At 46.7% G+C, this 26,726-nt stretch overlaps 1 protein-coding gene across 9 annotated transcripts in view; it reads left to right on the plus strand.

Annotated features, from left to right (window-relative positions):
* Positions 1–26,726, plus strand: part of LOC118378428 (transcription factor COE3-like) — a 102,781-nt gene that overhangs the window by 17,207 nt on the left and 58,848 nt on the right. For all 9 annotated transcript variants that reach the window (XM_035765409.2, XM_035765418.2, XM_035765434.2 and 6 more), the window contains exons 5-6: positions 4,704–4,777; positions 9,299–9,367. In XM_035765409.2, the coding sequence (XP_035621302.1) occupies positions 4,704–4,777; positions 9,299–9,367 (143 nt within the window). The remainder of the gene's footprint in view (positions 1–4,703; positions 4,778–9,298; positions 9,368–26,726) is intronic.

Genomic DNA, 26,726 nt, shown 5'->3' on the forward strand with positions numbered 1-26,726 from the left:
CAGCCCACTAGGCCCTCCCTATCCCCAGCCCACTCGCCCTCCCTATCCCCAGCCCACCAGGCCCTCCCTATCCCCAGCCCACTAGGCCCTCCCTATCCCCAGCCCACTGGGCCCTCCCTATCCCCAGCCCACCCGCCCTCCCTATCCCCAGCCCACCCACCCTCCCTATCCCCAGCCCACCAGGCCCTCCTTATCCCCAGCCCACCAGGTCCTCCCTATCCCCAGCCCACCTACCCTCCTTATCCCCAGCCCACTAGGCCCTCCTTATCCCCAGACCATCAGGCCCTCCCTGTGTCGCCATGTCAGGCTGTCACAGATCGATGCGGCAACCAGGTCCTCGACAAAGCGTCAGCCACGGAAACCAATCAATAGCCCTTAATGTGCTACAGCGACGGCGCGTTGGAGACAATAATCCTGACAACAACACGAGCAGATTTCTACCACGGGTGCACCACTCAAATCCCTCCCTCCTGCCTAGACTTGGACAGACAGACATGCAGACTTTGCATACTGTAGTGTGTCCTCCTGCAGACAGGCAGCCCTGTAGCTGCCAGTGGGTGGCCCGCGTCTATTGATTGGCTGTTGTGTGTTAGAAGCCTCTTCTCAGACACTCCTATTGGCAAATTCAGCTGTAATAATGTATGGAATGCATTTACCTGGAAGGCAGTATGTGGCACATGATAGGAATACAAATAATCTCACTTTAATGGTGAATGTTTGGGCAAATATATCTGTTTGATATCTCCCCTCAATCTGCCCTGTCATCCTCCAAAAAGCTGAATCTTGAGTCTTGACCTTTTTTGACATGGTGGTATTACTCACACACCGCCATGAAAACTCTTAGACTAGCTCCAGGGGTGGAGCGGCTACTTGAATCAGAAATTATGATGTATAAATATCGACCCGATACCCCCCACATCTTCTCTCCTCCCTCCTCCTCACACACATTCCCACTCCCATTCTCTCGTCCCCATCGAAATCCCCACCCCTTCTGGCGAAATTGGACGATTTTAATATAGAGGAAGGGAGGCTGGGAGGAATCAATAATGCAGAAGTGGTCGTTATCCTAAAAGTATTGTCCCCTTGGGGTGTATGTGTGTGTGTATGTGTGTGTGTGTGCGTGCATCTGTGCTTGTCGGGGGCAACTGACCACCTAGGTGGACGAAGTAGGGTCAGGTCATTGGGTGAGTGAAAGGAGTGGGATAAAGCAATCCCTCCATCCCTCTGGCAGCGGAGGTATAGAGAGAATGAAGGAGGGAGCAGCTCCTCTCAGTGGTCATTCGTCATCCAGGGCCGACATGACAGCTCCAGTGAAGGATGCCCAGGAGGTGGCATGTCTCTTACGGGGCCTAGCACGGCCATCTGTCTGGGAGGGGTGCACGAGTGGACGGGTGGAGGACCGGCCTGGCCGTTCTACAGCACGTGGCCTTCCACTACAGGAGGGCTGTCCTGTCAACGGCCCCCTCCATCTCTCCAATCTAGACTCCTATTAATAATCAAATCAAATAACATTTTATTGGTCACATACACATGGTTAGCAGATGTTAATGTGAGTGTAGCGAAATGCTTGTGTTTCTAGTTCCGACCATGCAGTAATATCTAACAAGTAATCTAACAATTTCACAACAACAACCTTATACACACAAGTATAAAGGAATGAATAAGAATAGGTACATAACAATTTATGGATGAGTGATGACCGAATGGCATAGGCAAGATGCAGTAGATTGTATAGAGTACAGTATATACATACAGTGCCTTGCGAAAGTATTCGGCCCCCTTGAACTTTGCGACCTTTTGCCACATTTCAGGCTTCAAACATAAAGATATAAAACTGTATATTTTTGTGAAGAATCAACAACAAGTGGGACACAATCATGAAGTGGAACGACATTTATTGGATATTTCAAACTTTTTTAACAAATCAAAAGCTGAAAAATTGGGCGTGCAAAATTATTCAGCCCCCTTAAGTTAATACTTTGTGGCGCCACCTTTTACTGCGATTACAGCTGTAAGTCGCTTGGGGTATGTCTCTATCAGTTTTGCACATCGAGAGACTGACATTTTTTCCCATTCCTCCTTGCAAAACAGCTCAAGCTCAGTGAGGTTGGATGGAGAGCATTTGTGAACAGCAGTTTTCAGTTCTTTCCACAGATTCTCGATTGGATTCAGGTCTGGACTTTGACTTGGCCATTTTAACACCTGGATATGTTTATTTTTGAACCATTCCATTGTAGATTTTGCTTTATGTTTTGGATCATTGTCTTGTTGGAAGACAAATCTCCGTCCCAGTCTCAGGTCTTTTGCAGACTCCACCAGGTTTTCTTCCAGAATGGTCCTGTATTTGGCTCCATCCATCTTCCCGTCAATTTTAACCATCTTCCCTGTCCCTGCTGAAGAAAAGCAGGCCCAAACCATGATGCTGCCACCACCATGTTTGACAGTGGGGATGGTGTGTTCAGGGTGATGAGCTGTGTTGCTTTTACGCCAAACATAACGTTTTGCATTATTGACAAAAAGTTCAATTTTGGTTTCATCTGACCAGAGCACCTAATTCCACATGTTTGGTGTGTCTCCCAGGTGGCTTGTGGCAAACTTTAAACTACACTTTTTATGGATATCTTTAAGAAATGGCTTTCTTCTTGCCACTCTTCCATAAAGGCCAGATTTGTGCAATATACGACTGATTGTTGTCCTATGGACAGAGTCTCCCACCTCAGCTGTAGATCTCTGCAGTTCATCCAGAGTGATCATGGGCCTCTTGGCTGCATCTCTGATCAGTCTTCTCCTTGTATTTGCTGAAAGTTTAGAGGGACGGCCAGGTCTTGGTAGATTTGCAGTGGTCTGATACTCCTTCCATTTCAATATTATCGCTTGCACAGTGCACCTTGGGATGTTTAAAGCTTGGGAAATATTCTTGTATCCAAATCCGGCTTTAAACTTCTTCACAACAGTATCTCGGACCTGCCTGGTGTGTTCCTTGTTCTTCATGATGCTCTCTGCGCTTTTAACGGACCTCTGAGACTATCACAGTGCAGGTGCATTTATACAGAGACTTGATTACTCACAGGTGGATTGTATTTATCATCATTAGTCATTTAGGTCAACATTGGATCATTCAGAGATCCTCAATGAACTTCTGGAGAGAGTTTGCTGCACTGAAAGTAAAGGGGTTGAATAATTTTGCACGACCCAATTTTTCAGTTTTTGATTTGTTAAAAAAGTTTGAAATATCCAATAAATGTCGTTCCACTTCATGATTGTGTCCCACTTGTTGTTGATTCTTCACAAAAAAATACAGTTTTATATCTTTATGTTTGAAGCCTGAAATGTGGCAAAAGGTCACAAAGTTCAAGGGGGCCGAATACTTTCGCAAGGCACTGTATGAGATGAGTAATGTAGGGTATGTAAACATTATATAAAGTGGCATTGTTTAAAGTGGCTAGTGATACATTTATTACATCCAATTTTTTATTATTAAAGTGGCTAGAGATTTGAGTCATTATGTTGGCAGCAGCCACTTAATGTTAGTGATGGCTGTTTAACAGTCTGATGGCCTTGAGATAGAAGCTGTTTTTCAGTCTCTTGGTCCCAGCTTTGATGCACCTGTACTGACCTCGCATTCTGGAAAATAGCGGGGTGAACAGGCAGTGGCTCGGGTGGTTGTTGTCCTCGATGATCATTTAGGCCTTCCTGTGACATCAGGTGGTGTAGGTGTCCTGGAGGGCAGGTAGTTTGCCCCCGGTGATGCGTTGTCCAGACCTTACTACCCTCTGGAGAGCCTTACGGTTGTGGACGGAGCAGTTGCCGTACCAGGCGGTGATACATCCCGACAGGATGCTCTCGATTGTGCAGCTGTAAAAGTTTGTGAGTGTTTTAGGTGACAATCCGAATTTCTTCAGCCTCCTGAGGTTGAAGAGGCGCTGCTGCGCCTTCTTCACAACGCTGTCTGTTTGGGTGGACCATTTCAGTTTGTCCGTGATGTGTACGCCGAGGAACTTAAAACTTTCCACCTTCTCCACTACTGTCCCGTCGATGTGGATAGGGGGCTGCTCCCTCTGCTGTTTCCTGAAGTCCACGATCATCTCCTTTGTTTTGTTGACTTTGAGTGAGAGGTTATTTTCCTGACACCACACTCCGAGGGCCATCAACTCCTCCCTGTAGGCCGTCTCGTCGTTGTTGATAATCAAGCCTACCACTGTAGTGTCGTCTGCAAACTTGATGATTGAGTTGGAGGTGTGCATGGCCATGCAGTCATGGGTGAACAAGGAGTACAGGAGAGGGCTGAGAACGCACCCTTGTGGGGCCCCAGTGTTGAGGATCAGCGGGGTGGAGATTATGTTTCCTCCCCTCACCACCTGGGGGCGGCCCGTCAGAAAGTCCAGGACCCAGTTGCACAGGGCGGGGTTGAGCAACACTTTTTTTTTACAGTCCTGTTTTAGCTGTTTTTTTTACCTCGTAGTTACAGTGGGACGTACTCGAATAAAATGTAATCCATTTCTGTTGTAGTTATTTAGCAGGCACTGATAACTAACACATGCACAAAGCCTTTCCAATAATATGTAGTCAGAACCTTTACAGGGCTATGATCAGGAATTGTACAGGGCAAGCACAAGTTTGAGTACAGTGACCCAAAAAAGACTTGTACGATTCTCATAAGGCTTAACAAACATTAATACCTGCTGCTCTCTTCCTCTCCTCAGGCGATCCTCTATGAGGGCCAAGACAAAAACCCAGAGATGTGCCGCGTCCTTCTCACCCACGAGATCATGTGCAGGTGAGTGCCACTCTATAATCCACTGCTAACCAATAGGGGAACATGCAGCATTTAAAGGGATACGCCACCCCAAAATCAAGGGTCCACAGATCCTTCTGGTTCATATAGCATAATCTACGTACACATATTATTGACTCCAGGCCATTTCCTGGCAAACATAAATGTTGAGGTGAACTTTCACTTTAAGTGATCATCACAAGGCTCAAGGTTACCTCAGCCCGCTAGTCTGGCTGACTTCCATATGTCTAAAGTCCCATTGGTCAAAATCAGTGAAATGCATACGTGAAGGAGCTTCCTAATTCCTCTATATTTCTGGACTCCAGGTATTTTCGTGCTATATGCATCTCACTATACAGCCCTATAGGTTGTCCTCATGAAATAAGTATATTTGGATTGAAGACCATGCTGAGTACTTATCTGCCCACTGTGTGTCTGCCGGATGGGGGCCCATGTTAATGGTGGGGGGAGTATGTGTGTCCCGCCCTGGACGCTGGGGGGTTGAGGAGCTTCACGCCTTGGCCCACAAGAAGCCTCAGCTGGGTACACTAAAAAGAAGAGGGAGGAGGAGGCGGTTGAGGTCGACTCTGCCTTTTGTCTTTTCCACTGACTCAGTCATCACAGTTGGAACCCAGTTGCCTATGTATTATTTTGCTATGTAAACAAAAGCAATTCATGCAAAACCTGAATCTGGACGTTTCTGGGGTAAGACGCAAGAGCATTCTCCTAGCACTGTGAGAAGCCACTTTTCGATTGGTTGGATCAATAAAAAAATATTTACAGGTCCAGAAACAAAGAAACATTCAGCTGGTTGTTTATTAAAGTTCTCACAGCGCCAGAAGAATGATGATTCGTCCAACCATGGAAACCACCGCTCTGTTATTTTGAATGAATAAGGACGGCTTTTAGTCATTATCGTACTAATGTTATGACCTAGCTGGGGAAACCATATCGTGTCGTATCTGAGGGCTATTTCACGGTTATCTCATGCATCTTGTTTCACGCTTCAAAGCTGATTTCAAACAGTGAATGACATTCACTGTTTTTTAAATTCCGTTGAAAACGGTTGATATCGAAGATGCGAGGAATTCTTTGAGAGACGGACCCATTGTCTCCTCCTTGGAGATCCCCCCCTCGGATACGAGGCTTCATTTTCATAATGACGGTTCCACTCGGCGTCGGTCATTAAGTGATTGAGTGCGATTATTAACCATCATTCCCCTGATGAAAGGCGTCTTCCCATTGGCTAATGAGAAGGGGATGAGAGACACGCTCTCTTTCTTCATCTATCTCTATCTCCCCTTCTGTCTACCAGGTGACAGGGACGTGGTGGTTGAGGTGTCTTTATCTAGTCCTGCCTGGTGTTGCTACCTGGCTCGCTGCTGTATAAAGTAACACACTCAACCTGCAAAGGAAGTATACTGTAGCAGCTGGTAGGGACCTGCTCAGGCATGGCCATGTGGTCCCTGGTGGTGGCACATGCTAGTTCTGCTTGGAGGCTTGTACCTTTTTCTAGAACTCTCTGAAGACAGAGGAGTTTTCTCATCTTAGAGTTAAAAGCACTGAACCACCTGAGAGGTTTTACAATTGAAAAGATTTTCAACAAGTTTGTTAGTTGTTAATTAGATAGACATGACAAAGTTATAGATTGTAGGATCAAAATGGAAGAACTTGTACGGAACTTTGCGTAGCCCTTTTATTTACAGTGTTTTAAAAGGCCTTTATTTATTAAGCATCCAAATATCACTGCTTGACATACACAAACATATTCACTTAAAGGAACGTTATATAGTTTTTGTGCTTCTTTGAGCGATGTTCTATCGGGTTCCCTGGGTCATTTCATGTTTTCCTGTGTAAAGCATGCAGAAATACAGCGGGTATGATGAGTTTTGCATCTACGGCAATAGCTCAGATACACATGAAAACAGGAAATGACCCCGGGAATCGATAGAACATCACTCAGAGGCATTCAAAATAGGTGAATCTTTCCGTTAAATATGTTAGTAGTTGATTAGTAAGTGGATTTAATTGTCACTACATTCCACTTAATGTGACATTCCAGTCACTTAATGTGACTTGCATTGGCTCATGATACCAACACAGCATTTCCCCCATTCTTTAATTTGAGACCAGCTCTTCCAAAATCACCAAATGGGGCTGTGTGGTAGTCAGTTGGCATGGGCCAGTCATCGGAGGACTGTACCATGGACTGGGCTCTGTGCACTAGCCCCGGTGCCAGGCTGGAAGAAGGCACGCCGTGTGAGAGAGAAAGGCTTGCCACGGGCATCCTCTCCCAGCCAAGCCGGCTGCCTGCCTGCCTGGCTACCGCATATGATTAGGTCTGGCCACAGACCTCATGTTTGGGCTGGGTAATTACAGCACTTGCCCTTTGAAAACCAGCCTTCCATTGACAGCCATTCACTGTGTTCGCGTCTTATCACAGGCCTGTGATCCAACAGACTGGCTCTGTTCTCCCTCCCTCTGATGCCCGTCTTCAGGTTCCTCAGGGAGCCTTTGAAGGCTTCTCTTGTTTTTTAAAGCTAAACTCTGATAGTTCAGCTTCGAACAATGCTGAGACAACCTGGTTTGGTGCTTAAGTAGATTCCACTTGTGGGGATCATTTGAAGTGGGCCTGGCTGGCTGGAGAGCCAATGGTAATGATGCTATTGACCAAGGCATGGTGCCTATCTGGGGCTAAAACTGACACACCAGGCTCACTTCTTATTGTTGATCCGGTGTGGGTCCTTTTTGAGCTATATCGGCAAATCTTCAAGTAGGCTACAGTATCTGTGATTTTGGCCTCTGTTTCTGTGCTGTGGAACTCGCTGGACCAGCACTGCCCATGCTCAGGCTCATGGCTTGAGTACTATTTTTTCAGCTGTAGCTGAAGACACCATAGTAACGTTGACTGGATATCCTGTACTATATCTCGGCTGTAGCTGAAGAAACCATAGTAACACTGACTGGATATCCAGTGTTGTTGTCTTGTGGGGCTCATCTGACTCACTGGTCTGTGTTCTCAGTCATTAGCTAGCCGGGGTGTTAGCCTGCTCGGGCCCGGGGGGAAACGTCATTAAGGCGGTATTGTGGACGCTCAGCCAAGGTTTGTTTTCGTGTGCGAAGGGCCCCGGGTCCCCCGAGGGGCCCGGCAGTGCTCCTGGGGTCCAGTTTGTTTATAACACTTCTTTCTCAGTTTGAGGAGGTTGTCACCACAGCAGCACCATTGGGTTTCCAATGCTAATTGGTCTCCTGGAACTTTGCTAATGGTTCCAAGTAGCTGTGGGAATAAATTATTGTGGCACGCTCTATGGCAACAGTCACACACACAAAGACCAGGCAAGAAAACAGTGCTCAGTTTGTTTTTCTTCTACTTACAGATCAAACGAAGTGATAAATGATTTATAAACTGGGTTCATTTGGCATTCGGTGGCTCGATTTGAAGCTTGTTTGTCAAATGGCAATTTGATTCATGACAGCATGGGGTGAGTGTGTAAGCATAATTGGTCCTCAGCAGGTCATGCAATATGATTCATTTTTAAGAATAAGAGGGTTTGTTTCAATTACCTTTAGAATAACACATTTATATTCAAAATGGGACCTAAGTTATTGTAACAACCCGCAGAATCAGGACTCCCATTTCAATTTAGTCACTACATGAAACAACGGATTTTGAACATAAATGTACAAAATGCATATGTTGAATCTAAATATATGTTCTGAATCCAATGTAATTATCACTAAATGGACTGCTAACCACTAGAACGTAGTTCCACTACCAACAAAGCATTGTGTGAACGGAAAGCCCCTCTTTCAGTTCATACAATATAATCATCGCACGGTAAAGCAATGCACAAGTTGAACATATTGAAGCACGCGGCCTAGTGTGGCACCCCCCAATGTAGCGTTGCGGACTGCTCCATTGAAAATGAATGACTTCCACCAGAATGCAAAGAGTTTGATGCATCTGGTGGTCACGAGGCCTCATTGTCCACCATTGCATGGCGACCAACCACCACAGAAGAGCACATTTGGCTGAATTCAGACCCCCTTCTGAAATGGCATACCACCACATAAGCAGTGGGTAGGGGCAGAGAGGCAGTGGCACAGACCTGGGAAAGACCAGGGTGGCCATGGTGATGGCACGGGGGGCAGGATGGACGAGTGGAGGGGATGGAGAGAGAGGGAGGTGGCTCAGCACCGGGCCGGCTGGGCCATCACTGGGCGCTGTCCAAACTGTCAACAAGTCAATGAGAGTGACCTTGGCTGGATCCCTGCCCAGCTGGATCGTGGGTCAAGGTGGGGGGACGGGGGTTCTGGGGACAGAGGGGTGAGGAGGAGAAGAAGGGCAGGGCAACGTGCCTGACACTCAGCAGATTGTACATGATTCCTCCCTGACTCCATAGCATGCTGGCAGTATGCTCACTGTTACCAGAGACAGTCCAACAAATGATAGCAACAAATGACAGTACTTTTTTTTAGTAAACGTGAGTGTGATAATCATTTGTATCTTCCTTTTTCCCCTAGTCGTTGTTGTGACAAGAAGAGCTGTGGAAACCGCAATGAGACGCCCTCTGACCCGGTCATCATTGACAGGTAAGGACACCTTTGTTCCCTCTGTCTGTCTTTCACTGGTAGAACAACTTTGACAGTGGGCCCAAGCAGGTGAGCAGGACCAGGTCTTCATGGTTGTGTCTGTATCATTGGGCCTGTCAGGCTGGCTGGATTATAGTGACCTCCTCCAAAAGGACAGTATTGGCCTCCGAGGGCACAGAGCTCATTACCAAATCCATGTTGGCTCGTTAGACTGAGCTTGGAGAATGGCCAGGGACAGGAGAGCTAGGAGCCCGGAAACCAGTGACCCACACATACAGTCAAAACCCACACACACACACACACACACACACACACACACACACACACACACACACACACACACACACACACACACACACACACACACACACACACACACACACACACACACACACACACACACACACACACACACACACACACACACACACACACACACACACACACACACACACACACACACACACACACACACACACACACACACACACACGTCTTCTCACCTCTTGTTGCCATGGGGTGCCTTTGATAGGTGTTGCAGTCCAAAGCCACAGAGATCGTGTCACGCTGTGTTTTCAGGAATCAGGGTCAGATCGCATATTATTTCCTCTAGTCATATCTCTAGCATATATCTTCACAAGGACGCTACTTTCAACACACACACACTAACACGCACGACTACATACCACACACAAACACATGCATCACACAAATACATATCCATTCACTCTGAAATCCCAACAGGCCAATCCTAGGGGAGAGTTCTGCAGGAATGTCCCTGTGCCACATCATCAACTAGAGTGTGTGTGTCAGTGGTCACCCCAACATCGCCACGCTCGTTATACCCCTCCCAAACAATTCCGAAGTGTTTACCAGCGACAAGCCCGGCTCTTGATTTAGTGGTCGACGGCCTGTATCACTGCATTTTAGTGCCCTATTAAGAAGTATAGGATTTATGGGAACGCCATCTCAAGCTCCTTAAACCAACAGATAAATCAGTTAGCCAGGGTGGCAGGGTGGGTGGAGGGTTGCTATTGGTGACCAGCGATGCAAATCACCCCCATCAGTCGCCACTGTAAAGCAGTTATTGCTGTCAATTCATGCCCCCCTCCCCGCTTAGAGACATGCACACATGCAGACGCTCTATCTCTCACACACACACACACGCACGCACGCACGCACGCACGCACGCACGCACACACACACACACACACACACACACACACACACACACACACACACACACACTAACACACACACACATAATCAAATGCATGCAAGTGCACACACACTCCCTGTATAGTGTCTATATAATGATGATATTGAAGCAACTTCATTCAGAAAACAATCTCATGAGGGTTTGGTGACAGTGTCCTCTTTTCTCTTGCCATCATTGACTCTGCATTACTCCTGCCTTAAACATGTCTTACATGCCTTCTCTGTGACATATCACATTGGACATACACACTTGCCCCTGTAAACAGAATAAGGGATGGGTAGGGGGTACATTTAGTTGGTTGGACTCTGAGGTCGACCCTCCATCTAAAACCAGGAAACAGTTTGTATCTAGTGCTATCATTTAATGGGGAGAATCCTGCTGAAGCAAGCAGAAAGCGCCAAAGGGCCGGGGTGAAATATTGGGTTGCGGGCCTTTAAACAGGTGTTATTACAAGCTAATATTGCATTTAGATGGCCGGCCAGTTCCCCGAGTGGGACCATAAATTCTCAGAGACTGTCAGAGCTTACTGGGGGACCAGTGGCTAATTACCCAGTATAGACCTCACTGGCCCTAATCTACCTCTGTCTCCCCCTATCTTCCCCCTCTCCCTTCACCATCTTACCGTAATGGGCCTGCCTGCTGGACATGGGAGACATGCCCCCCACCATTCCCTCCCCCTCCCTCCCTCCCTCCCCTCCCTCCCTCCCTCCCTCCCTCCCTCCCTCCCTCCCTCCCTCCCTCCCTCCCTCCCTCCCTCCCTCCCTCCCTCCCTCCCTCCCCTCCTCTCTCCCCCTCACCTCACACCCTCCCACTTCCACTAGGACCATTTGCTGCTTTTGATGTCATTCTCTCGGGGTTAAGTGGCGAGGGACATGGGAGATGGAAAGAGGCGCCCTCACCATTCAACGTTCCTTCATTCCCCCACCCCTCACAGCTCTCCATGATCTGTTCTACAGTACGAACCACTAGCCATCCCCTACAGTCTGTCAATGGACATTTGTTTAGGGCCGTCCCTCTTGGTGTCGGTTGCTCTTTATGAGTGACTCGCGAAGCTGCCCATCATTCGTTGTACCGGTTGTAGGGGTATTATGCAAGCTCTCTTGGAAGTAAATCCTGACATATATATTAAAACCCCCTCATATTTCATATGCTCATCAATAGACTAGAGATGTAAAGGAATGTCATCTATCAGGTGCAGACTTCTGTTAACGTGTGGACACAGACAACGTCATTAGCAATCACCAATATTTATGTGTGTGCCTGCGTGCACGCACGTTTTCAGGGCTGGACTGACTGACCGCTCCAAGTGAGGGTTAACTCTGCTAGGGGTGATGGGGTTATCAGCCTCTCCGGATCCTTCCCAGCAATCACAGCCTATTGATCGACCAGCGAGCACATGGGAGCCCGCCAGATTAAGAGTATAGATTTACAATAAAAGCAGGACATTACTCCGCACAGCCTGGGTAGAAATTGAAAGGGGGAAAAAAACGAGGTTCTGGAAGTGGGATGAGTCAGGGCCGAGAGAGAGGAAGGGGTTGCCAGGTTTTATGGGTCGTTTGTCCGGGGTTATGTTTTTAGGAGACAGGTTATGGGTGCAAGTGCTATTACATGATTTTGCATTGGGCTTTATGCATGTTATTGAAGACAGTTGCTCACTTGTAGACATTGTTTTAACGGCTTTTTATCACATAGGCATTATGAGGGTCACCTGGTCTGGTGTTGCCGTTAGGGTATTTCAGGGGCGATGGGTGGAGGGATGAGACACAGTGTGTGTGTGCTTGCACGCATGCTTGCGTGCGTACGTGCGTGCGTGCGTGTGTGTGTGTGTGTGTGTGTGTGTGCGTGTGTGCGTGTGTGTGTCTGTGTGTGTGTGTGTGTGTGTATGTTCAGGGAGTGGGGGGTCAGAGACAGTGGTGTAGGTGTAAAATATGGATGGGGGACTGTTGAAAGCTCCTGCAGGTGGCCTGGTCTTCTGGTTCAATTATTCAGTGTATCCCGTCCCTCACACAAGGGGGGGCGGCCATCCACTGCTTCTTCACGACTTTCAGGAACCAACAGCAAAATGGTCTGAGAGCGAGAGAGAGAGAGAGAGAGAGAGAGAGGACTTGTTTGATCTGAGAACTGATGGTGGCAGAACTAGCACTGGGGACAGGAGAAATGAGGTCATTTGACACTGTGAGGTGTGTGTGTGTGTGTGTGTGTTCGTGTGAGAGGTACCTGCAGTGTGTTTATTGTACTGTAATCATATCAATGACTGCCACCCCTCTGGCTCTGCTAAGTGATGCAAAAACTCAACATGAAGTCATTTGTTTTCTCTTCCTCTTAATTCATCACTATATACAGTAGATAGCCACTCTACCCTACTCCTAGTACTGTAGCTCGTCTACTACTCGGTGTGTGCTCATGTATTTATGTGTTTGTGTCTGGGTTAGCCCAGACGACCTTGACGACTGCTCCACAGGGTAAGAGGGAAATAACAGTGCCAGTGTTTGTGGTTCACCCCTCTCGCCTTTCAGCAGGGTATCTATTCCAACCTACGCACACACACACAAACACACGCGCACACACGCATACGCACACAGACACACAGGCACAGACACACAGGCACAGACACACAGGCACACACACACACACACACACACACACACACACACACACACACACACACACACACACACACACACACACACACACACACACACACACACACACACACACACACACACACACACACACACACACACACACACACACACACACACACACACACACACACACTGCAGCTCCCCTAATATAAAATACCACACAACTATAGCCACGATTGCACTTTGCCGTGGGATAACATGATACCACTAGTTGCCTCTGGTGAACTATGCTCCCACAAAAACATGTTATTGTTCCTACCTCTATTTGGCGTGACCACATTTTGCTTTGCTTCTCTGAGGAGATGTAATATTCATATCCACCCCGTATGACTCTCCAACTTGTTAATGAATCTTTGCATTTTCCTCAAGGAGGTGGAATATCCTCCAGCGATTTATTCAAATACAGATGTTGCCATTAAACAATCATCCTCCATTTTCCATTCAGAGGAGTGCATTCCAGTCCCTTAAAACCTGAAGGCTCTGTGAGTATAACACACTTCACTCTCCCTCTGTTACACGGGGGCTCCGAAGCTGGCAAGTCACCCTGTTGGCAGGCGGTGGGGAACAGAAGGGTTGTTTCGCTACCTGTCCTAGCGTTCACAGCTTGTGGTAATATCCGTCTGGGTGATTCCATGGAGCCAGGGCCTCCAGCGGGTGTCCAGGGTGGGGCATGGCTGATGTGATGGGTGGGGGGGGAGTGTGCACAGGCCCGGGGTTGCCCATAAACCAATTCACCAGAGGGGAAAGATATCTTGCCACTCAGAGTAGCGCTCCATGTGGGGGCATGGGAACTGGGAAAATCCCTGGTACTGCCAGGCCCCCCCGAAGGCCTGACAGCCGCTAAACTTGCCTGCTTTCCCTCCAGAGCCTGCCTGTCACTAATGCTGCCGTTATCCCCTCGCTAGCCGTTGGTGAGAGAAAAGCTATCGATCCCCGTTTGTTGACATATTGCTGCCTCCCGTGGCTTTCAAAGAGCCAACACGGGGTGGGATGTAATCTGTAAACATCACCAGGGACCCCTCACTGAGCCCCCCACACCCACCCTGTCATCGACTCAACAGCCCAGGCTTAGCCTGAATGCCTTCGCACCCCAAACACCCACCTGCTCCCCGCATCCCCCCTTCCCAGTCCTTTACCTCAATCCAATCTGGGCCATTGGCTCTGTTCTGCCTAGCGATCTGTGTGCCATGGAAGATAGCTCTCCACTTTCTTTAACTCAGCTGATTGTGAAACCATGGGGCAGCAGCCTACTACTATGATGATTCACCTCTGATAGCGGCCAACTCCCTCATCCACAATGGGCTCTCTCTTTCCTTCCATCTCTCTCTCTCTCCCTCTCTCTCGCCAATCAGTCGAGTGTTTACCCAATTAAGAATGCACAGTTAACCCTCCGTTCTGTCCAACCCCCACCGACACAGACACACACGCACGCACACACACACACACACACACACATACACACACACACTCGGTGGTTAATCAGGAGGAGGAGTGAGGTGTGGCTAATTAAGTCGGTCCATCCATGAGCCCAGTCCTGCCAAACAGATGTGATGAGGTGAGGAGGTCATTTGATGCAGGATAAGAGCTGCTAGCTTGTATGAATGCACTTATAATGCCTATTATCAGCCCATAGTGCATTATAAGCCTTGCTATAAGCATTCATAACAGTTAACAGCCCACAGGTTGTATGTAACACCCCTGATATACAGTATAGCCCTAAAAACAGTGTCTGACTTGAAAATAAGAGTTGTCTGTTGTTGGTTCACATCCCTGTCTGCTGGGGGTTCCACCCGTGAATAAGACACTTAACCTTCATAGCTGGAGCATACATTAATCTTTATGGATGTCTATCATGGTGAACAACCCCTCAGATTATGAAGGTCGGTCTGCAATGTAGGGTATTTCATTTCATTGGCAAGCAGGTTTCATTTTTCATCCTTTGGATTTTTCGTAGTGTGAGGGTGCAATCTGGACTCGGCATGCCCGAACCAGCCACAACAGTGCCAGAGAGGAAGGGAAGGAGGGAGCCAAACAGTGGATGGAGGACAGAAAGGGTGGATGTGTGGATGAGGAGGGACGGGGGGGGTGTGAGGGAGTGAGAATGAGACAGGATGGGGGAGGAGGACAGAGGGAGAGAGGGATGGATGGAGAGAGGGAGGGTGGAAGAGGAGCAGATTAAGAGGGTATTGATTTCTATATAAAGATTCAGAGATTTGATATGTTGAGGGTCGCAGGAGAGGGTCCGGCCACGGGAGAGAGAGAGAGAGAGAGAGAGAGAGAGAGAGAGAGAGAGAGATAGAGAGAGAGAGAGAGAGAGAGAGCACACTGGGGGAAGTCGAAGGGATCCATCGCATCACCGTAAACAGTCCTCGCCCCCAGAGCTCATCAGTAACACCGGCTCACAGGATCAACACACAGATGCCACCCATATAATTAGAATTGATGATCAACTTACAAACTAGGAAATAGAACATGGTATCATGTTTATAAACCTAGTACTTACCTCTCATAGGGCTTAACCTGTGAACCAATAACATCCCAAAACCAATCCAATAGCAATATTACATAGAAACATTTCACCAAGAGATGTAGTTGCAACATCTCCCAGAGACAGTTTAACTGGGGACAAAACAGTCAGTGATGCAGTTGATGAATCAGAAACCAAACCATGATATTTTATCTTTATTGCTCAGATGGAATTCTTTAGAATATTCCCACTATATTGTAGTGTAGGTTGTCTATCAAGTTGAGTCTTTTAGCAGTGGGGTTAAAGACAGTTTAAGTCCCCTAGTTTCTAAGGTTTGTCTCTTTGTGTGTGTGAATCAGGACTTTGTTATGCACTTTCTACATATCTCTCCGGGGATGCAGGATCATCTATATTTCATGCTCCTCTGATGCCAGGCAGGATGAGACCCTATTGCTTTCACCACCCTCTCCACACACACACACACACACACACACACACACACACACACACACACACACACACACACACACACACACACACACACACACACACACACACACACACACACACACACACACATAGTCACGTGCCCACATGCACGCATACACCCACTTGGGAGCGCGCACAAGCATGCATGTGCACACATGTTAACACAGAAAACACAGACATTACAAACAAAATGGAGGCTCCAAGCTATAGTAAAATGTGTGTTTACATACACTCAGTCATAGACATATAGTCATATGCTTATAAAACATATAAAACCCTTAGAAAACCTTTGTAAAACCCTAAAATATATAAAACAAAGATACATGTACATACAGTAGACCTTACGCCACCCTGTTTACACTCTTATCCTTCTCCACAAAGGGTTTCACACACACACACACACACACACACACACACACACACACACACACACACACACACACACACACACACACACACACACACACACACACACACACACACACACACACACACACACACACACACACACACACACACAACACAACACAAATCAATACCAATTTATAATTCAGGATTGCTGGAGTTTGGGTTTTAGGGCAGGCTGGCTTCCAGCCTTCATAAATATTCCAGTGTTATTGACTTGATCCGAATGATTTGGAGATTTCTTTCCTTCTTCTCCCCTTCCCCCCTTTACTTGTTTCAGGGTGCTGAGCAATAAAGTTTGCTTTTATTTATTCCCTTTGAGTTAGAGATGAGAGGCCTAAGTGGATAGGAATTTGATCACTAGAATGAAATGAAGTGGATAATAGCAGACATAGGACGAAGCCTCGACAAATCTAGGGAGAGCTGTGCTACATGTGCCCAGGATTGGGTTAAGCGGAGTATTTGTCTGCACCGCGTCTCGTCCGTCTGCTTCAGCGATCTGGGCTCCAACACGGCTTTGTGCCCCTTAGTGCAAACATGTCGTCTTGTAAGACATTGATTATTGGGATCTGAGAGGCAAATAGTAGAGTGTAGCCTTTCGGTTAGTGAGCATGGCAGACATATTACTTACATTTACATTGACGTGTTAAGTAATTTAGTAGACGCTCTATCCGGAGAGGCTTACAGTTGGGCCATTCATCTGAAGATAGCTAGGTGAGACAACCACACGTCACTATCACATCAAGTACATTTTCACTCAACTTAGACCGGAGGGTCCTTGTCTATTATACTATGAGAATAAAGACACTCTGACGTACTTTAGCATTCATATTACTGTATGGAAAATATGATCAAATAATCAAAAGGATTATCATTGTAAAAATAGCAAAAGTGATTATGTGAACAATAGCAGATTTATACAACGCTCACAACTACTATTACTACTGCTATACATTAGTAACAATAATTATGATTATGAGAAAAATGATGCTAACGTTTATGAGAATAAATTGAATAAATAAATACAAATTAGTAATTGAAGATAACGGCACACACACACACACACACACACACACACACACACACACACACACACACACACACACACACACACACACACACACACACACACACACACACACACACACACACACACACACACACACACACACAGGCTGGTGTGTGGAGGGCAGAGTGGGCGGGTTAGGGCAGGGGCTCTGGGCAGGGAGGATTTGGGAGTGGAGTGTGTTCACTGCAGTCAATACACAGAGCTGCTCAGCAGCCCCTCTATTAGTCCCCCTAATCAGGGCCTGGTACCACTGGTGCACTGAGAAGGAGCTGGGTTACCCCAATGAGGGTGAACAATAACTAATGTATAATTGTTATTGTTCTTACGCACTCTTATAAAGTGTTACAAAGGCATTATAGCATGTCGTCTTAAAACATTGTTTCTTTCACAGTGATCAAGATTTTCATTGAGCAACCAGGATGCAAATGAATGATATTAGCTTCCAATATGTGGCCAAGCTTAGTTTTAACTTAGAGAATTCCTATTTGTCAAAAAAATAAATGGTGCTACCCAACCCCATCACCCAGCACATGCAGCTCCTCTCAGAACCAATAGACAGGTCAGCTCTCCTCTCCCAGGCTGTGAGATGAATGTATTGATTTTTCAGACCACAAGCACCATTTTCTTATTATTCTCTCACCTGAGAGAAGTGATCCATACATCCCTTGACCCATCTTAATGGCACAGCTAGCCACAGCGCTGGGGATAACTCGGCTCACCCAGAGTAAGATTGTGGAATACCGTAAACAACTGGACCTGTCTGTCTGTCTGTCTGTCTGTCTGTCTGTCTGTCTGTCTGTCTGTCTGTCTGTCTGTCTGTCTGTCTGTCTGTCTCTAGGTACTGTCTGTCTGTCTCTTGGTACTGTCTGTCTGTCTGTCTGTCTGTCTGTCTGTCTGTCTGTCTGTCTGTCTGTCTGTCTGTCTGTCTGTCTGTACTGTCTGTCTGTCTGTCTGTCTGTCTGTCTGTCTGTCTGTCTGTCTGTCTGTCTGTAGGTACTGTCTGTCTGTCTGTCTGTCTGTCTGTCTGTCTGTCTGTCTGTCTGTCTGTCTGTCTGTCTGTCTGTCTGTCTCTAGGTACTGTCTGTCTGTCTCTAGGTACTGTATGTCTGTCTGTCTCTAGGTACTGTATGCCTGTCTGTCTCTCTGTCTGTCTGTCTGTCTGTCTGTCTGTCTGTCTGTCTGTCTGTCTGTCTGTCTGTCGTACTGTCTGTCTGTCTGTCTGTCTGTCTGTCTGTCTGTCTGTCTGTCTGTCTGTCTGTCTGTCTGTCTGTCTCTAGGTACTGTCTGTCTGTCTCTAGGTACTGTATGTCTGTCTGTCTCTAGGTACTCTCTGTCCTGTTTCTAGGTACTGTCTGTCTGTCTCTAGGTACTGTATGTATGTCTGTCTCTCTGTCTGTCTGTCTGTCTCTAGGTACTGTCTGTCTATCTCTTGGTACTGTCTGTCTGTCTGTCTGTCTGTCTGTCTGTCTGTCTGTCTGTCTGTCTGTCTGTCTCTAGGTACTGTCTGTCTGTCTGTCTGTCTGTCTCTAGGTACTGTATGCCTGTCTGTCTCTAGGTACTGTCTGTCTGTCTCTGTCTGTCTGTCTGTCTGTCTGTCTGTCTGTCTGTCTGTCTGTCTGTCTGTCTGTCTGTCTGTCTGTCTGTCTGTCTGTCTGTCTGTCTGTCTGTCTGTCTGTCTGTCTGTCTGTCTGTCTGTCTGTCTGTCTCTAGGTACTGTCTGTCTGTCTCTAGGTACTGTATGTCTGTCTGTCTCTAGGTACTGTATGTCTGTCTGTCTCTAGGTACTCTCTGTCCTGTTTCTAGGTACTGTCTGTCTGTCTCTAGGTACTGTCTGTCTGTCTGTCTGTCTGTCTGTCTGTCTGTCTGTCTGTCTGTCTGTCTGTCTGTCTGTCTGTCTGTCTGTTTCTAGGTACTGTCTGTTTGTCGGTCCACCCGCATGTGTACGTGTCCACACTAGAAAAATATAAAGTTCTAGAGTAGAGTTTTAACGTGGTTTCTGAGCCCATACACAAGTTTGACTTTCCTCAGCAGCTTAGTAAGAAAGTCTGCTCGTACCCCAGCAGCTGAAGGTTCTTGCTGTGCTGCAGTTATGCCCTTTTGGCTTTTAAAGGATTGTCTGGTGCTGGATAATCATGACTGAAATATTGGGTGGGGTGGCGAGGAGGGGGTAGAGGGGAGCACAATTGGCACAGCCAGCAGGGAGGAGGGAGGCGGGCAAGCTCTGCCCGGTCGTCTTTAGCCGCAGTAAAACCCTCTTAGTGGGTAGTGCCATCTGGCCGGGCCCCCGGTGGAGGCGTAACGGACCCAAAAACTTGGGGCCGGGATGCTTTACTGCAGATGGCACCAGACGCGCCAGTGGAAAACGCCAAGGTCGACCCATGTGGCGCGGGAGTGGCGCTGCTGAATAGCACAGAGAAAATATGTGGATGTGCTGGACTGATTTAAACACCAGGCCAGGGCTATGCTAGTGTAGCTACATTAGTTAGCTCTACTCAACTGTATATCAGGGCTCTCACTGCTCATACCTGTGTGTGTGAGTATGTTATGCCCAGAGGTTTGGTGCCATAGCCACGGTTCTCCCTTACTGGGGTGGCAGCTGGTGAGAAAGGAACAGGACAAAGGAACAGGAGCGGAGCACAAAGGAATGGAATAAGTATACAGTCTGAATGAGGGAGAGAGGGAGAGAGGGAAATAGAGAGAAAGAGAGAGAGGGGGGAGAAGGAAATAGAGAGAGAGAAGAGAGAGGGAGAGAGGGAACTAGAGAGAAAGAGAGAGGGGGGAGAGAGAGAAGGAAATAGAGAGAGGGAGAGAGAGAGAAAGAGGGAGAAAGAGAGAGAGAGAGAGAGAGAGTGGTACATTTGTAGTCTTTTTTTATTCCAATATGGTGTGATGTTACCCCTCTCCTACATCTCCTCCTCTCCCTCCTCTCCCTCCCTCCTCTCCCTCTCCATCCCTCCATTCTTTTCTCCACAAACAGGCAAGGTCTCCCCCGGCTCTCCACACCGCCTCCAGCTAAAGATGAGACTGAAAATTAATTTTGGGGGTTTCATTAGATTGGCTTTTTGGCCCATTTCCCTGTGTTGGTCCCTGAGTAGAGCGCCCTGGCATCACTCTCGCCCATGCTAGCCCCCACCTACCCTCTGCTCATGGGAATATCCAGGAGAGAGGGTGAAACCACAACAAGAAAAAAGAGCTAGAGAGAGAAAGAGCCCGTTAGTGAACATTATAAAGAGTCCTTACCCATCCATGCCCTTAGGAATTATCAATGTTGCCATTTCAAAATGGAGTCATAAGTACTGTAGTGCTATGTTATGTGTGAAGCATCTCCTGCCTCGGCCTCTGGTGTATGTTGTATCTCCTTAAGATCCCGTTACACATCATATCTCAATTCAGATTTTCAGGTGCAAACAATCACAGCGTGTGTGTGTGTGTGTGTGTGTGTGTGTGTGTGTGTGTGTGTGTGTGTGTGTGTGTGTGGTGTGTGTGTGTGTGTGTGTGTGTGTGTGTGTGTGTGTGTGTGTGTGTGTGTGTGTGTGTGTGTGTGTGTGTGTGTGTGTGTGTGTGTGTGTGTGTGTGTGTGTGTGTGTGTGTGTGTGTGTGTGTGTGTGTGAGAGAGAGAGAGAGAGTCAAGGAATTTGGCAGTCATTTAAGCCAAATGTGTCACTTTTATTTCCAATCCAGTGTTCTGTCTAAAACCAAGCTTCATGAAAAGGTTATTGTTTGGGTTATTGGATTATGCATCTACACTGTAACAGTTCTACTGACTTTCTAATGGGTCTCTGTCTTGCAGTTCTTTATGTGGTACAAACAGCAAGTGATGCTAAACCAACTTCAACACCCCTCTCCCTCTCCCAATTTTCTCCTCTCGACACACACTCATATACTAACACTTCAGTCATGCTTTTGTTGTTTCTTCCCAAAGTGTTTTTTGAGAAAATTCTCTCGCTTTTTCCCTCAGACAGACTCAGGTAAATTGAGTTTTCAAGGTGAATGTCCCATTACTGGAGAAGGTTGACAAATTAATTTGGTGGGCGCCTTGTTGCAGTGTGGCTAGCGATAGAGACCAGGCTGTCAATTTGAGAAATGAGGTCTGGCTCATGGAGCCAGATGGGAGAGAAATTGAACAGCACATTAGCTAATTACTTATGCAAATCACCCCGATCCTGCACCTTAACTTAAGCACGCTGGATGATACTTTGGGAGGCTGGAGAGTTTTAGATAATGTTTATCCTACAGCTCATCACCCCTCTCTAGTGAGGCTCTTCACCTGCTGAGTTGGCTCTATGAGGGATTACAACACACCCGGGAACACACAAGTGTGTGTGTGTGTGTGTGTGTGTGTGTGTGTGTGTGTGTGTGTGTGTGTGTGTGTGTGTGTGTGTGTGTGTGTGTGTGTGTGTGTGTGTGTGTGTGTGTGTGTGTGTGTGTGTGTGTGCGGTAACACATGGAAGCACACATACACACACCTGCACCTGGACACATACTCACCAAAAATGCGTCCTCCGTTCACACCAACACACTCGCGCATGTATACACATCCTCACTGACAGCAGTCTTTTGTCAAAACCATTTGTTTGTTGGTATTATTTTTCTGGCCATTCGGTTTCGCTCGCCACAGTTTACTGCAGCCCATCATAAACCTTGGTCTGTTTGTTGTTAACTAACAACAAGAACCAAGACTCTGTAGCCAGGTGTTCATTTACCGCCTATTGGCAAACACTGAATGGACACCCATGAGCCTGGTTCGCTGCATTCATTGCCGAGCCATATAACTATCTTAGCTTTGCCAAATGTCCTTCTACCACTGTGCTCATTGGGAGGGCAAAATGTAAATGTAAAGTACAAGACAACCCCGTCACCTAATGCCAATGACAAAATACACAGAATGAATAGATATTTCAAGTACATACACCAAAATAATTGAAATACTTCCCACTCTCTGCTATGGCATGAATGAGCTCTTTCCCATATTCCTGCATGAAGTAGTGGAGGCACAGTATAGAAAGCAGTAGGCAGGGTACCATAGGGGATGAGGGTCTCTATCTCCCTGCATGCATGGCGCTACTCCTCGCATCGGCGCAGGGTTTTACGGTGAGCTTAGCTAGCTCGACGCGGACCCCCTCCTAATCCCACCTGTCAAAACACACCAGCGCCCGAATTGAAGATCCAAAGATCCAAACCCAGTCCCCTTAATGAGCTAATCTAGCCCCGGATATATGCTGGGAAAATAGGGAGGGGAAAAAATATTCAGTACAAATCAATGCTGTGTTCCACCTAGAACCTTTATCGTCAGGAGGAGAGACGTCCGTTAATAGAGAGCCAGGGGCAGTGGACACCTAGTTTCGATAGAGCATGGTTGTGTGTGTACCCGAGTGTGTGCGTGCGTGTACTTTATATGTGTGTGTTGATGTGTATGTTGGAGAGTGTGTGTGTGTGTGTGTGTGTGTGTAGGCATTGATCCATCGATTCGTGTTGGCCTGACAGGCCCCAAGCGAATACTTCAGTCATATTAATGCTTTGGCTGTTAGCCGTCAGTCATTAATTAATGCACTCTCACCGTTAGCTTCTCCGTACCTGTCACTCCTGCCTCAAACACGCACACACACACACACTGGCACGTCAATAAGACACCAGAAAACTCCCCGCTCAGGAATGTCCACTTAATGTGGAGGAAACTGTGCTGACGGCTACATTTGAAGTGAAGCCTGATGAAGTGTGGACAAGCCTTGTCCTATCATGATCTAATTGTAATCTATGTTGCGTTGCATCTAGTAAACTTTAGAACATTACAAAACATGACAAAGGGTTCTCCTCTCACCTGTACTGGGAGCTTCTTCATTCCCACAGAACAAAATGTATCTGGTCCAACGTCTGTATTTGTTAGTAGTAGATAACAACAATTAGCATTGAATATAAAAACCTAGAGTAGTTTAGCCACTTATGTGCTCCTATTATAATTACGATCAGTTTTATACAGCTGAAACTAGTTTTTTTCCCCCAGAAGAGTGCTTGTGCTCCTTTTCAACCTGAGGAAACATAGCGAGTCCAGATGTTTTAGCAGAGGCCTCTCATTGACATTAGTCCAACATGCAGATTAGACATGAACCTGGATTTACCTCTGTTGTTTTTCCACCCACCTCTCACAGAGAGACCGTGACCCGAGCTCCTGTTCCAGACACAGGCGGCTTTCACACACGACGGAGAAAGATACACTGATATGGAAAACCCTGATGTTAGAGTTTGGTTGAATCCATCCGTTCCAATTCCTATCCAGGAAACAAATGGAAACTCAAGTCAGGAAGTGAGAAACAAATATTATCCAAGAGTTGTGGTTGATGGTAAATTCACGAGCGGAAACAGAATTTAACCAAACAACTCGGATACTGTCACGGATTATACATTGTTCAACATGGATGTACTGTACCACTGTCTTTATGATACGTAGTTTGGCTTCCGGCCCTTTGGAGGGACATGTGTTGTCTATTTAGAGAGTCGAAATCCGGAATGTTTTTCTCTGTAGAGTGAGGGAGCATGAGGAGGAAGTGGCTAAAGTTTCTCTTGGGAAACACCGTCGGCTCCAGCTGACATCAGGCACTGTCCTATGCTTCTCCGCACAAACGTAAACACATTTCTGACCCCTGACCTCAGACACTCAGAATGATCAGCCCACTGAGGACTCTGAGGATAACCAGAGCTACAAAAATGCTACATTTCAGCTCCAGATAAAGCCAAGTTGAGAACAGCGGTCAATTATGTCTAAATTATACCATGGTGTTGGAAATGCGACCCATTTGGTGTTGGAGAGGCGACCCAAAACCAAACCTTCACGGTGAAAGTTTGACAAACATAGAACAGTACTAAGAGCACTGTGCTGTGTTCTGGTGTACAGTATTACTAGGAAACAGACAGGCTTTAAATTAGGCACCCAAATCAGTGTTTTTATTGAAACATTTTATTAACTGCAATAACAAATTAAATGAATGTGTGAGTCTGCTAATCTTACAAAGGGCAATAACAACCATTAAGCTCCCTAGAGTACATGCCATTGAAAGAACCTCTATAACTTATGGGGTCACACCAAGTTGCTTGTCTGGAGGGAGTTGATCAGTATAAAGTGTTTATGGACATCTATGTGTGTGTGTGTGTCTGTTTGCGTGTGTTTTCGTGTGTGTTCGTGTGTGTGGGGGTTTGTGTGTATGGGTACTTGCTTGTGTGTTTACTTCACTGGCTCTTAGCCATACTACAATCCAATACCCCGTCACCGCTAAATTGACATTGAACAGAGATCTCAAACAATCACTTCAGTACAAACAGACATTGTCATTCGTAGCTAAAACAACAGTCACATTCAATTGGCATAGTAAAGATTCAGTCAAACATTGGATCCACTTTCATATGAACCAGACATGGAGAAAGTGGGTTTAGTTTAGCTTTGGCTGGACATCAATGACTGGCTTGGGGCTGGAAACGTCTCTCCAGATCCCCATCTGTCCAGCTAACATTCATCCAGGGGAGATACATCCTTGGAGTCACCCCCTTGGCCAGGGGTACAACTCACTATGGGCCAGGTTTCATTGGACAGTGGACCCACCACACCAATTGCATGCCAGGTTGCACTTTCCCATGGCTAGCTGTGAGTGGGTGGCCGTCGGGCACAGTGGCACCCTGTGGCCAAACTGGCAACTTCCACTCTGTCACCTCTCTCTTTCTGATGGAGGTGCAAGAGATGGCACGGTCTCGTCCGTTACCCGTTCCCACTGTTTTCAGGGGGATAGCAGAGAATGGTTCGAAAACATATTCTTGCTTTAGAGTTGATCATTTATGCATTTGTGTTTGCCTGTTATCATGTGGTTCCTAATGCTATATAGAGAAATCCCCCTTTCCTTCATATTAAACGAACTACGTACGTTGAATATTGAATATAGAATATAGTGGAGGTTTGCATCCTCCGTGGCGTGTGTGGGAATATGTATGGTTCGACTGTAACGTCTGTCTGTCTGTCGTGTGTGTCGAGTATGTGAGTGTGTGTGTGTGAGTGTGTGAGTGTGAGTGTGTGTGTGAGTGTGTGTGAGAGTGTGTGTGTGTGTGTGTGTGTGTGTGTGTGTGTGTGTGTGTGTGTGTGTGTGTGTGTGTGTGTGTGTGTGTGTGTGTGTGTGTGTGTGTGTGTGTGTGTGTGTGTGTGTGTGTGTGTGAGCCGTTGGGCTAATAAAAGCTGTTCTGTGTAACTGAGAAGGAGTGAAGGGAGCTGTGATCTCAGCTCTTTAAGTGAACCCTCCAGTCTGAGCGCTAACCTGTCATCAGCCACGCTAGCACTCCCGGCACCGTCGCTTCGCGCTTTAATTAATCTTTACCTTTCCTAGAGGATCCACGCTCTCCCCTTCTCAATGATCCCATGTTGTGTTAACACCTCTGAAAACAGCACCAAAGCTTAAGGAAAGTGTCAGGTTGTGGTACACTCTTTAATGAGGAGGAGGGGAACATTTAAGCCGTGGAAACTAAGGTAGCGAATCCGACAGATGTTTGATCAACATTTGATGAGAGTCTACCTGTCTGCTCAACTGCGTTGAGATTTGACTTAGAAAACAAAGACGGTCCCTGCTTCCTGTATGTTTTGAGAGTGTAGAAGTTGAAATGGGGGAGTGATTGTTTCAATTTTTTTCCAGAACTGTAGGGATAAGGTTATTCTGTCTAATGCAGTTGTACACATTTCCCTTTATGCCCAGGTAATTCTGTGCCAAGTTCAAACAGCATAGACTAATTTTGTGTAAATGATGTTCAATTTTCCGAAAGCAGTGTATTGTTCTTTTCACACCAGTGTAATGCTCTTGACTGGGAAAACCTCCTTTCATCTCCTTTAGCAGGGCCTTTCCTCTGTTGATGGATTGGCTTGGGACACAGCCAAATGGAAGACTGAGCTGATATGCTCATTTTTGCCATTGTACTGTTTATAAGCAACCCTGAGAAAACTGCTTACAAATTTATGACATTTAAAGTACACATAGGCTACATTTGCTTTGTAGTTTATTTTCCCAATACCCCACAGCCAGATCAAACCAGAAGAAGTA

Source organism: Oncorhynchus keta, chromosome 4 (assembly GCF_023373465.1).
Source record: "Oncorhynchus keta strain PuntledgeMale-10-30-2019 chromosome 4, Oket_V2, whole genome shotgun sequence".
NCBI classification, from domain to species: domain Eukaryota; kingdom Metazoa; phylum Chordata; class Actinopteri; order Salmoniformes; family Salmonidae; genus Oncorhynchus; species Oncorhynchus keta.